Raw genomic sequence first — 13630 nt, 5'->3', positions numbered from 1 at the left:
TGAGAACCACTGATTTAGAAGCTTATGTCACACATCACCCACTCTTCTAACCACTTGAAGACAAAGCCCTTTCTGACACTTTTTGATTACATGAAAAAATTATTTTTTTTTGCTAGAAAATTACTTTGAACCCCCACACATTATATATTTTTTTTAAAGCAAAGGCCCCACAGATTAAAATGGTGGGTGTTTCATTTTTTTTTTTCACACAGTATTTGCGCAGCGATTTTTCAAACGCATTTTTTGGGGAAAAAACACACTTTTTAAAATTTTAATGCACTAAAACACATTATATTGCCCAAATGTTTGATGAAATAAAAAAGATGATCTTAGGCCGAGTACATGGATACCAAACATGACATGCTTTAAAATTGCGCACAAACGTGCAGTGGCGACAAACTAAATACATTTTTAAAAGCCTTTAAAAGCCTTTACAGGTTACCACTTTAGATTTACAGAGGAGGTCTACTGCTAAAATTACTGCCCTCGATCTGACCTTCGCGGTGATACCTCACATGCATGGTGCAATTGCGGTTTACATTTGACACCAGACCGACGCTTGCGTTCGCCTTAGCACGAGAGCAGGGGGGACAGGGGTGCTTTTTTTTTTTTTTTTTTATCTTATTTTTAAACTGTTCCTTTCATTTTTTTTTTTTTTTTTTTTTTTAAATCATTTTTATTGTTATCTCAGGGAATGTAAATATCCCCTATCATAGCAATAGGTAGTGACAGGTACTCTTTTTTGAAAAAATTGGGGTCTATTAGACCCTAGATTTCTCCTCTGCCCTCAAAGCATCTGACCACACCAAGATCGGTGTGATAAAATGCTTTCCCAATTTCCCAATGGCGCTGTTTACATCCGGCGAAATCTAAGTCATAAAGTGCTCGTAGCTTCCGGTTTCTTAGGCCATAGAGATGTTTGGAGCCACTCTGGTCTCTGATCAGCTCTATGGTCAGCTGGCTGAATCACCGGCTGCATTTTCAGGTTCCCTGTTGAGACAGGAGAGCCAGAGAAAAACACGGAAGACGTTGGAGGGGGGGGGGCTTTCCCTCTCACTGCTTGTAAAAGCAGTCTAGAAGCTAATTAGCCGCTAGGATTGCTTTTACATGAAAGCCGACCGCTGGCTGAAAAGAATGATACCAAGATGATACCTAAACCTGCAGGCATCATTCTGGTATAACCATTCAAAGTCGTGAATGGCGTACCTGAAGACAAAAAAATGGTTAACAATAAAGCACAGTAAACGGTAAAGTATAAAAAATTGCAGACCTGAAAAGCAAACATGATAAAACATAATAACAATAAAACATTGCAGAATAGAATACAGTAAAAAAGAGCAGAACAATAGAGAGAATAGAGAGAGAGAGAACACTAAAACAACAACTATTTTTTTTTTATTTTATATTTTTGTTTGTGTTTTTTTTTTTTTACACTTTTTTTTTGTAACTGTAACTTTTATAACTGTAACCGGTTCCAGGTTCGGGTCTCTCAAAATGCGATGGCATCTTGGGAGACCCTGTGAAAGTGTGCCTAGTCTGTGCAATGCTGTACCCTACGCTAATACTCAACTAGTGAATGGTAGCGTTCAAAACATTCACCAATGCAAAGACCAGGATTGTCAGGACAGGAGGGACAATAATAGCGGGTGTCATGCCTATATCCGTGCTTGCTGCAGACACGACATCTTTTTTGGGGGTTCGTTGGGTAGGGGTACTCGGGAGGACATAAAGAAAATGCCTCTCATGCAGCCGACTGCATTTGGTTGGGGATGTGAATGGGGGAAGTATGGGCGCTGCAGAAGCGGTGGGTTCCCAATTAGGATTGGCGAATGCAGCAGGAAGGGCATTATGGGCACGACGGGCCTGTGTTTGTCTTTTTGGTGGCAGCGGGACACTACTTGTGCTTGCCACCTCACCAGCTTGAACTGCACTTATGGGACTCGCCACGTCACCAAGTGTTACTGCAGTGCTGGTGAGACTACGATCGGGGTGTACTAGGCCGCTGGTGCTTGCCAGTTCACCAAAACGCTACAAAAAAAACTGTTAGCGATCGCAGGGATCAGGCCTGACTCTGCGAACGCTGCAGTTATGCGTTTAGTGTTTTGTAAGTGACAGAGATCGTTTTATGTGCCTGGCATGTTCTACTGTGTTGTGTAGTGTTGTGCACTCACTCACATGTCTTCTCTCCTCGGCGCCGGAACGGAAACTGCCGAGCCGAGGAGAGATGACATCACATCCTCTGCCTGTGTGTACTGCACACAGGCAGGGGAGGATTCCGATTGGCTGGGAGCGATCACGAGGGGGGGGCCACGATCGATGGTCTCCCCCTCGCCTCTCAACGCTCCCAGTCAAATGCCGACCGCCTCTGGCACCGGGGGGGGGGGTTCGATGGGTACGTGATTCTGCCTGCCCGTGCCATTCTGCCGACGTATATCGTCGTTAGGCGGTCGGCAAGTGGTTAACTTCTGGGCCACATCCTGGCTGATGGCAGCACATTCTTGCATAATTAATGCTTGGAGTTTGTGGGGGGGGGAGTTCTATTCACACGCCTCTTGAGGATTGACCACAAGTTCTCAATGGGATTAAGGTCTGGTGAGTTTCCTGTCCATCGACCCAAAATTTCGATGTTTTGTTCCCCATGCCACTTAGTTATCACTTTCGCCTTATGGCAATGTGCTCCATCATGCTGGAAAAGGCATTGTTAATCACCATACTGTTCTTGGATGGTTGGGAGAAGTTGCTCTTGGAGGATGTTTTTGTACCATTCTTTATTCATGGCTGTGTTCTTAGTAAGGATGAGCTCAGGCGTGTTCGCAACTAGCACGTACAGAGAGCCCGCCATGAAGTCTGCACTGCACAGAGCTAATCGCAGGCAGTGAGACATTTTCCCGATGCGTGGCTGCAGAGATCGAGGAATGTCTCGCTGCCTGTGATTAGCGCTGTGCAGTGCCGACTTCCTGGCGGGCTCTACACGTGCTAGTTGCGAACACGCCTGAGCTCATCCTTAGTTCTTAGGCAAAATTGTGAGTGAGCTCACTCCCTTGGCTTAGGAGCAACCCCTCACATGAATGGTCTCAGGATACTTTACTGTTGGCATGACACAGGACTGATGGTAGCGCTCACCTTTTCTTCTCCGGACAAAGTTTTTTCCGGATGCCCCAAACAATCGGAAAGTATAGAGGGGGGGGGGGGAGCTCAATAGCAACCCAAGTGGGACTTTAAATGAGGTGCATGTGATATGCACCTCCATCCCTGTAACATACAATACTTAAAAATGGGGGTTGGTGGGACTTTAATTGAGGTATAAGACATGATGGAAAGTTGTTTGAAGGGATCACATGTTTATTGATATAAAAATATAGTACATATATAGGTCATGGGATTGCGCACAGGTACAAAATATAGCATGAATAAAAGAGACATAATGATCATATCAACTTGGAAACGCATGACAATATGACAGTGCATATATCTAACATGGTACATCAAGGATGCGACATAGTGTCAACTAATACATACATGACAATAATAGTGATCAATGAGCAATTCCCATGGATATATAGGTAGTAGTAGTGGTGGAAGCAACAAAGTGCATGAAATGACAAAATACCAATAAATAAGGGCATAAATTGTATAAAACTTGGTTGGTTGCTGGTAGAGATGTGTGTCGGCATCCTAGGTTGCCCGACACGTTTCGTGTTTGTACACTCAGGGGCGGATGCTCCCAAGTATCTAAAGGAAATAGGATGTTTAATCTAATATGATATTAGTGATAGTAAAAACAAGGGCAGAGAAAGCCCAACCTATGTACTCACATATGCAAATTGGTGTTTGGAAACAACTTTTTCAAACAACTTTCCATCATGTCTTATACCTCAATTAAAGTCCCACCAACCCCCATTTTTAAGTATTGTATGTTACAGGGATGGAGGTGCATATCGCATGCACCTCATTTAAAGTCCCACTTGGGTTGCTATTGAGCTCCCCCCCCCCCCCTCTATATTGCCTAATAGGGATGGAGGTATCTTGACTAAGTTGGCAGTGTTCCCCTGCCACTCTAGGTGGAAGTCGCATGATTCCATGTGACCTGTACCACATTTTGGGTCCCCGTCGCACTGGGTCTACACCATCTATATCCAACATGGTACATCAAGGATGCGACATAGTGTCAACTAATACATACATGACAATAATAGTGATCAATGAGCAATTCCCATGGATATATAGGTAGTAGTAGTGGTGGAAGCAACAAAGTGCATGAAATGACAAAATACCAATAAATAAGGGCATAAATTGTATAAAACTTGGTTGGTTGCTGGTAGAGATGTGTGTCGGCATCCTAGGTTGTCCGGCGCGTTTCGTGTTTGTACATTCATCAGGGGCGGATGCTCCCAAGTATCTAAAGGAAATAGGATGTTTCATCTAATATGCTATTAGTGATAGTAAAAACAAGGGCAGAGAAAGCCAAACCTATGTACTCACATATGCAAATTGGTGTTTGGAGAGGTTTTGGAGGCTATTTGACCAAGGCCAACTAGGTAATGTCCAACCCGGAAGCTGAGGTGTCGTAGAGCCGCATGCAGCTGAGGGATGTAACAATGGGTTGTCAAGATGGAAGAAATGGTAAAGTGTTCCAACTAATCTGCTCTAATAGCCAAGGATATGGGAACTGGCATAAAATCTGGATGAAAAGGATATAAAGTGCCAATTAGACATAATGTGCCCGCTACGGAAGTCAATCGGTACAGTGACTGGTATTAAGTTACCTTGGTGGCTGATTAGAGGCGTGGGGGAACCTTGCATATTCTGACATCTAACTCGCCATGAAAATCATGGCTGTGTGCGCGCGGCGTGTTAAATACACGCCGTACAGCTGCACGCCGGCTAACTAACCAACGTCACGCTGGGCCGCACGTGCAGGGAGGGGCTCCGGTCCTGGCGGCGAGCTCCGCCCACGGCCGAGGCCAATTCTCCCCATTGTGACGGCTGGAATGGTAAAAACCGCGCCCCGTGCCGTGACGCACGCAATGACGTCACGCGTGAGGCATGTGGCGTGGCGCCGATGCGTCATGAGTCCCGCCCACGTCCCCCGGGGAAGAGGGGAAGAAGGACGGGACCTAGGGCGCATCGCAGCTTCCGGGATAGGACAGTGGCAGAGGCCAATGTCATCACATGCCATAAAATCTATGTAGCCAAATATACCAATGTGTGAAGTAGCAAACTGACCAACCAAATAGATGATAAAAAATATTGATAAGTAAAACAATAGAGTGCCACCTGGCACATGGATATAGATGGTGTAGACCCAGTGCGACAGGGACCCAAAATGTGGTACAGGTCACATGGAATCATGGACTTCCACCTAGAGTGGCAGGGGAACACTGCCAACTTAGTCAAGATACCTCCATCCCTATTAGGCAATATAGAGGGGGGGGGGGAGCTCAATAGCAACCCAAGTGGGACTTTAAATGAGGTGCATGTGATATGCACCTCCATCCCTGTAACATACAATACTTAAAAATGGGGGTTGGTGGGACTTTAATTGAGGTATAAGACATGATGGAAAGTTGTTTGAAGTGATCACATGTTTATTGATATAAAAATATAGTGTATATATATAGGTCATGGGATTGCGCACAGGTACAAAATATAGCATGAATAAAAGAGACATAATGATCATATCAACTTGGAAACGCATGACAATATGACAGTGCATATATCTAACATGGTACATCAAGGATGCGACATAGTGTCAACTAATACATACATGACAATAATAGTGATCAATGAGCAATTCCCATGGATATATAGGTAGTAGTAGTGGTGGAAGCAACAAAGTGCATGAAATGACAAAATACCAATAAATAAGGGCATAAATTGTATAAAACTTGGTTGGTTGCTGGTAGAGATGTGTGTCGGCATCCTAGGTTGCCCGACACGTTTCGTGTTTGTACACTCAGGGGCGGATGCTCCCAAGTATCTAAAGGAAATAGGATGTTTAATATGATATTAGTGATAGTAAAAACAAGGGCAGAGAAAGCCCAACCTATGTACTCACATATGCAAATTGGTGTTTGGAAACAACTTTTTCAAACAACTTTCCATCATGTCTTATACCTCAATTAAAGTCCCACCAACCCCCATTTTTAAGTATTGTATGTTACAGGGATGGAGGTGCATATCACATGCACCTCATTTAAAGTCCCACTTGGGTTGCTATTGAGCTCCCCCCCCCCCCCCCCTCTATATTGCCTAATAGGGATGGAGTTATCTTGACTAAGTTGGCAGTGTTCCCCTGCCACTCTAGGTGGAAGTCGCATGATTCCATGTGACCTGTACCACATTTTGGGTCCCCGTCGCACTGGGTCTACACCATCTATATCCATGTGCCAGGTGGCACTCTATTGTTTTACTTAACAATATTTTTTATCATCTATTTGGTTGGTCAGTTTGCTACTTCACACATTGGTATATTTGGCTACATAGATTTTATGGCATGTGATGACATTGGCCTCTGCCACTGTCCTATCCCGGAAGCTGCGATGCGCCCTAGGTCCCGTCCTCCTTCCCCCCTTCCCCGGGGGACGTGGGCGGGACTCATGACGCATCGGCGCCACGCCACGTGCCTCACGCGTGACGTCATTGCGTGCGTCATGGCGCGGAGCGAGGTTTTTACCATTCCAGCCGTCACAATGGGGAGAATTGGCCTCGGCCGTGGGCGGAGCTCGCCGCCAGGACCGGAGCCCCTCCCTGCACGTGCGGCCCAGCGTGACGTTGGTTAGTTAGCCGGCGTGCAGCTGTACGGCGTGTATTTAACACGCCGCGCGCACACAGCCATGATTTTCATGGCGAGTTAGATGTCAGAATATGCAAGGTTCCCCCACGCCTCTAATCAGCCACCAAGGTAACTTAATACCAGTCACTGTACTGGTTGACTTCCGTAGCGGGCACATTATGTCTAATTGGCACTTTATATCCTTTTCATCCAGATTTTATGCCAGTTCCCATATCCTTGGCTATTAGAGCAGATTAGTTGGAACACTTTACCATTTCTTCCATCTTGACAACCCATTGTTACATCCCCCAGCTGCATGCGGCTCTACGACACCTCAGCTTCCGGGTTGGACATTACCTAGTTGGCCTTGGTCCCATAGCCTCCAAAACCTCTCCAAACACCAATTTGCATATGTGAGTACATAGGTTGGGCTTTCTCTGCCCTTGTTTTTACTATCACTAATATCATATTAGATTAAACATCCTATTTCCTTTAGATACTTGGGAGCATCCACCCCTGATGAGTGTACAAACACGAAACGCGTCGGTAAACCTAGGATGACGACACACATCTCTACCAGCAACCAACCAAGTTTTATACAATTTATGCCCTTATTTATTGGTATTTTGTCATTTCATGCACTTTGTTGCTTCCACCACTACTACTACCTATATATCCATGGGAATTGCTCATTGATCACTATTATTGTCATGTATGTATTAGTTGACACTATGTCGCATCCTTGATGTACCATGTTAGATATATGCACTGTCATATTGTCATGCGTTTCCAAGTTGATATGATCATTATGTCTCTTTTATTCATGCTATATTTTGTACCTGTGCGCAATCCCATGACCTATATATGTACTATATTTTTATATCAATAAACATGTGATCCCTTCAAACAACTTTCCATCATGTCTTATACCTCAATTAAAGTCCCACCAACCCCCATTTTTAAATAAACAATCGGAAAGGGGATTAATCGGAGAAAATGACTACTTTACCCCAGTCCTCGGCAGTCCAATCCCTGTACCTTTTTGTAGAATTTGTCTGTCCCTGATGTTTTTCCTGGAGAGAAGTGGCTTCTTTGCTGCTCTTCTTGACACCAGGCCATCCTCCAAAAGTCTTCTCACTGTGTGTGCAGATGTAATCACGCCTGCCTGCTGCCCTTCCTGAGCAAGCTCTGCACTGGTGGTGCCCCGATCCTGCAGCTGAATCCACTGTAGGAGACGTTCCTGGCGCTTGCTGGACTTTCTTGGGTGCCCTGAAGCCTCCTTCGCGAATGCAGTGGAAATTTTTTTTTTTTTTTGGGATTAAGTTTATTTTCATGGCAAAGAGGGACTTGCAATTAATTGCAATTCATCTGATCACTCTTCATAACATTCTGTAGTATATGCAAATTGCCATCATAAAAACTGAAGCAGCAGACTTTGTGAAAAAAGGAATATTTGTGTCGTTCTCAAAACTTTTGGCCAAGGGCATGGAATATATCTTGCACCCTTCATGGCTGCTTATTCGGATTATCCATTGTCTCTTTATGTAGGGAATTGCCCTAATCGGCTGCCTTCTACAGATATGCAGTGAGTCAGTGTCCTGTTTTTAAATGGTGCCATCATACTACGCAGCACTGTAGCGTGCATCAATCCCCTCAGGGTCTAATATCCCTACCGTGCTCAAAGGGACAGTAATAAGCATGTATAGATATAACGTAATGCTGTTCATATGCACAGCAATTTATTATTGGACTGTTTCACTGAGATTTCAATGGCAATAATAGCCAATCAAGGAAACCTACAACCAAAAACGTATTTAGAAAGCTTGAAACAATGAAAAGTTGCTGATCAGTTGCCTTCCTCCCATATTTGATCATTTCTGTGCTTGGAAAACAAGTTAAAAGTTACTGGAATGACCTGAAATTTTCAGTATAAGACCAAAACTATTCTTGACATTATGGTTTTCTTGCATTTTATTTATTGCAAGAATGGTTTAATGGACCAGAGCCACCTACCACCAACAGTTTCTTTTTAAATCTATATATTTCCGCTTCTTTTATCCTTTTGAGTTCAGTTTAGGCTGTTCATTGCACCACCTTTTGGATATTGATGGGCCCAGGGGATGCCCCGTAGTTGCGGGGAACCTCTCCGGGACTTCTTGGTCTTTTGGTTTCATCAACACTTCTATTTGCTGCTGTTGTGCTAGCTCTCATTTTTTCAGTTTTTGTCACCTTATTTTTGCCCTCCTTGTGAGCTCATTTCTGTTTCAACCTCAATGCTAGCCCCCGCACGTGGTGAACTTTTTGAATATTGACCACTTGTTAAAACCAAATAAAAACGATTGAAACAGAAATGGTTAGAAAAGATCAATTTGTATGGGCAGCTTTAGGGATGGTTCACATCAGCAGTGCCAGCGAGGCTGATGCTTGTAGACTGCACGTCGCAGTCAATTTTTTGTTAAATCTTTACTAAAATGTCATAAATTGACATTTGATTAATTTTCTATTGGCTGCAGCACAGTGTAATGCCATGGATTGCATCTTGGCATGCTGAGCTGGAAAAAAAAAAAAAAAGTACCACATTCCATACTGTGCCCAGAGTTTTGCACTCATACTTGTGCTTTTATGCAGGTACTTACACGCATGTAGCCATGTACAGCTCTATAGGCGGATGCATGCCGCACCTGTGGGCTCACTGGCAGGGCAAAGTGCCAGAAGTTACGCTATACAACCAGATATGGTGATGGGCAAAAGCCCCTAGTATAGCTTACAGTGCAAAGCGAAGATCAGCCATACATTAGTTCAATATTTTATCATAACATGAAATTTTTTATCCACCGGCCACTTTATTAGGTACCCCTGTTCAAATGCTTGGTAACACAAATTGCCAATCGCATGGTAGCAACTCCATGCATTTAGGCATCTAGACTCAGTAAAGATGACTTGCTGACGTCCAAACCGAGCATCAGAATGGGGAAGAAAGGGGAATTAACATGGCATGTTTGTTGGTGCCAGACGGGCTGGTCTGAGTATTTCAAAAACTGCTGATCTACTGGGATTTTCACACACAACCATCTCTCGAGTTTACAGAGAATGGTCGGAAAAAGGGAAAATATCCAGTGAGCGGCAGTTGTGTGGAGGAAAATACCTTGTTGATGTCAGAGGAGAATGGGCAGACTGGTTTGAGATGATAGAAAGGTGACAGTAACTCAAATGACCACTCATTACATCCAAGGTATGCAGAATACCATCTCTGAACGCACAACACGAACCTTGAAACAGATGAGCTACAGCAGCAGAAGACCACACCGGGTGTCACTCCTGTCCGCTAAGAACAGGAAACTGAGGCTACAATTGGCACAGGCTCACCAAAACTGGACAATAGAGAACTAGAAAAACGTTTTCTGGTCTGATGAGTCTCGATTTTCAGCTGTGACATTCAGATGGTGGGGTCAGAATTTGGAGTAAACATGAAATCATGGATCCATCCTGTCTTGTATCAATGGTTCAGGCTGATGGTGTAATTGTGTGGTGGGGGGATATTTTCTTGGCACACTTTGGGCCCCTTAATACTAATTGAACATTGTTTAAACACCACGGCCTACCTGAGTATTGTTGCTGACCATGTCCTTCCCTTTATGACTACAGTGTACCCATCTTCTGATGGCTCCTTCCAGCAGGATAATGCACCATGTCACAAAACTCAAATCATCTCACCACTGGTTTCTTATACATGACGATGAGGTCCCTGTACTCCAATGGCCTCCACAGTCACCAGATCTCATCCAATAGAGCACCTTTGGGATGTGGTGGAATGGGAAATTGGCATCATGGATGTGCAGCCGACAAATTTGCAGCAACTGTGTGATGCTACCATGTCACTATGGACCAAAATCTCTGAGGAATGTTTCCAACACCTTGTTGAATCTATGTCATGAAGAATGAAGGCAAAAAGGGGGTCTGACCCGGTACTAGCAAGGTGTACCTAATAAAGTGGCCGATGAGTGTATGTTCATTCTTTTTACCTGAATGGTCCTGCTTGTATAACAAGTGTATAGTATTGATGCAGGGAGGCAGAAGCGTGGACCAAACGTCCTTTTTGACCATCATTTACAAATCATTTTGTATTGAATGTAGCTGCCACTGATGATCATTCTCTCATTCAAATATATGAACATGTGTTATTTTTTTATTCTGATGTGTTGTCTGCAGATTGAGCGAGAGGTGACAGAAGCCATGATGAAGTCTCTGAAGTACTGCGATGTGGAAACCGCGTCCGCTCGCCAGCCTTTATGTCAGTACCGTGCTGCAACCATCCATCACCGGCTCGCCTCCATGTATCACAGCTGTCTGAGAAACCAGGTACATGTCTTCTATAAGGATATTCTTACCAGGAATGTCTATAGATTTCTGTCTCTGACCCTATTGTGGGTGATTTTTCTCTCCCTTCCTGTTCCTGTAATGCTTGTAAAAAAAAAATAGGGGCAGTTAGGTTCAGGCATCACTAGGACAGGCAATTACAAACAACAACAATAACATTGTCAGAGGTTCTGGCTGTTTTCTACTCTACTAAAATGTGATTTTATTTATGTTGGTGTCCCCTTCAGAGAGATTCTCCACCTCTTCTTTTTCCTGAAAGAAACTGAGGGAAACCTCCAACAAGGGGCTCAGATGACCATAAAAAAAAGTAACCGACAGAGGTTCTAACTCTTACCCAGCTCTATCCAAATATGAAAATGTTTAACTGGAGTTGTGCTTTGAAATCATTAGTTATCATGAGGAAAATGTAGACTGCTATGGCTGGCTGACTTCTGAAAATGCTAGTTGTCTAACTGATGCTAATTCATTAGCTTTTACATGGAAATGGCCCTAATTACTCATTACATGTGTAGGTTTGGCATCCGTTTTATTTGTTGCTCTTTTTCAGTCATTAACATGACACCTGTTTTACCTTTCTGCATTCTCAGGTAACATCTGAGTTTTTTTTAAAGGCTAAGATCACCTTTAGAACATGTTACATCTGGGGTGGAGCATGTAAGGCGCTCCAGCTTCTACCTTCTCTCCTCCAGCTCTTTTGTCCCCTCCCCTCCTGTGACAGGGGATCTCCCCGCTATCAAAATTTTAACCACTTTGCTTCCTGAAGATTTACCCCCCTTCCTGACCAGGCCATTTTGTCTGACACAGCACTGCGTTACTTTAACAGACAAATGCGCGGTCCAGCGACACTGTACCCAGATAAAATTTATGTGCTATAAACAAAAAAAGACAATTTAAAATAAGAAAAAAATAATTTCTGTAATAAAACATATCAAATAAAAAAAATATATATATAAAAAATCAAATTTCTTTATACATTTAGGCCAATATGTACTCTGCTACATATATTTGGTAAAATAATCTCAAGCGTAAATTGATTGGTTTGCACAAAAGTTATAGCACCTACAAACTATGGGATATTATTATTATTATTTTTACTAGTAATGGTGCCGGTCAGCGACTTATAGCAGGACTACGATATTGCAGCGTTCAGTCGGACACTGACATTTTTGACGCTTTTTTTTGGGAACCAGTGACACTAACACAGTGATCAGTGCTAAAAATATGCACGGTCACTGTACTAATGACACTGGCTGGGAAGGGGTTAAACAATGGGGGGTGATCAACAGGTTAAATGTGTGCCTAGCCTATGTTTTCTAACTGTGAGGGAGGTGCTTGTATTAGAGGAAGACATAGATCTTTGCAGAGACATAGGATCCATGTCTTCCCTACCAACAGAACGGAAATCTACCTTGTTTACATAGGTAGACTGCCTGTGTACCTAGTGATCACAGCGGGAGCGAGCCGCCAGTGGCGTGCATTCACACCCACTACCCTGAAGTGCAGGATCATGTGTGTGTATATATAGGGGATCCTGCACACTGCGGCCGCCCTGTAGCAGTAAAACCACTATAGGGCAGTCAGCATTCGGTTAAAAACAGCACAGCTGTGCAGGACTCCGCCCACACAGCTGTGTCATTCATTCACAAAGTTGTTTGAATGAACTACATCTACCCTCGGGCCTCTGTAGCTGGCAGTTTGTAGTTCTCAATCAACTGTGAGGGCGCTGGTATCCATTGATTGTTCCTGCCATTCAGTTAGGCCAACTGCACACAGGTGTAATAATTTACAGATGGTTTCACCGGCAGTCCCGGGTTACAAACAAGATCATTTCTGTAGGTTTCTTAAGTTGAATTTGTATGGAAGTTTGAACAGGTACATTTTTTTGTTACTCCATCCAAGTTTTTTAAATAGAATAGGGAAGGGTTAACACCTCTGTAACGTTTGTTTTGCTGTCTGTGCCCCTGTTCAGAAGGTTTCAACTCACTTTCTGTCCCTGTGACAATTGGATTTTGAAAATTTTGGGTTGATGTGGAAACGAGGATTGGTGATAAAGTTTCAGTGGGGACACCTTTTTCCCATAATAACTCTTACAGGAGTGACTCTCTCTTCCTAGGGGTAGATTTCCTCCCATTTCCTGTTGTATGTAAGACCCCTTTCACACTGGGGAGGTTTTCATGCGAAATAAAGCGCTGCGTAAACTGTTGGTTGGTAAACTGTTGGTGCTATCTAAATCTTGAGGAATAATAATAATATAAGCCCCTGATAACCGCCTCCCATTTATTCAAGTGTGACTTTTCACACTCGAGCGGTGTACTTGCGGGACGTTCCGAAAAGTCCTGCAAGCGGCATCTTTGGGGCCTGTTGGGAGCGCTGTATTTGGCACTCCCAAAATGCCCTGCATTGGAATGAATGGGCAGCGCTTCAGAAGTGCCGCAACACGGGAGTTTTTAACACCTTCTTTAGGGTTAAAAGCGTCCC

The 13630-nt window shown here is 43.7% G+C and overlaps 1 protein-coding gene across 1 annotated transcript in view; it reads left to right on the top strand.

Annotated features, from left to right (window-relative positions):
• EDRF1 (erythroid differentiation regulatory factor 1) overlaps window positions 1-13630 on the top strand; it is a 159890-nt gene that overhangs the window by 85871 nt on the left and 60389 nt on the right. Inside the window, exon 20 of the mRNA XM_073595756.1 lies at window positions 10985-11134. Coding sequence (XP_073451857.1) covers window positions 10985-11134 — 150 coding nt within the window. The remainder of the gene's footprint in view (window positions 1-10984; window positions 11135-13630) is intronic.

The sequence above is a fragment of the Aquarana catesbeiana genome, linkage group LG08 (genome assembly GCF_042186555.1).
Source record: "Aquarana catesbeiana isolate 2022-GZ linkage group LG08, ASM4218655v1, whole genome shotgun sequence".
Lineage (NCBI taxonomy): Eukaryota > Metazoa > Chordata > Amphibia > Anura > Ranidae > Aquarana > Aquarana catesbeiana.
This window is presented reverse-complemented; position numbering and strand designations above follow the sequence as displayed.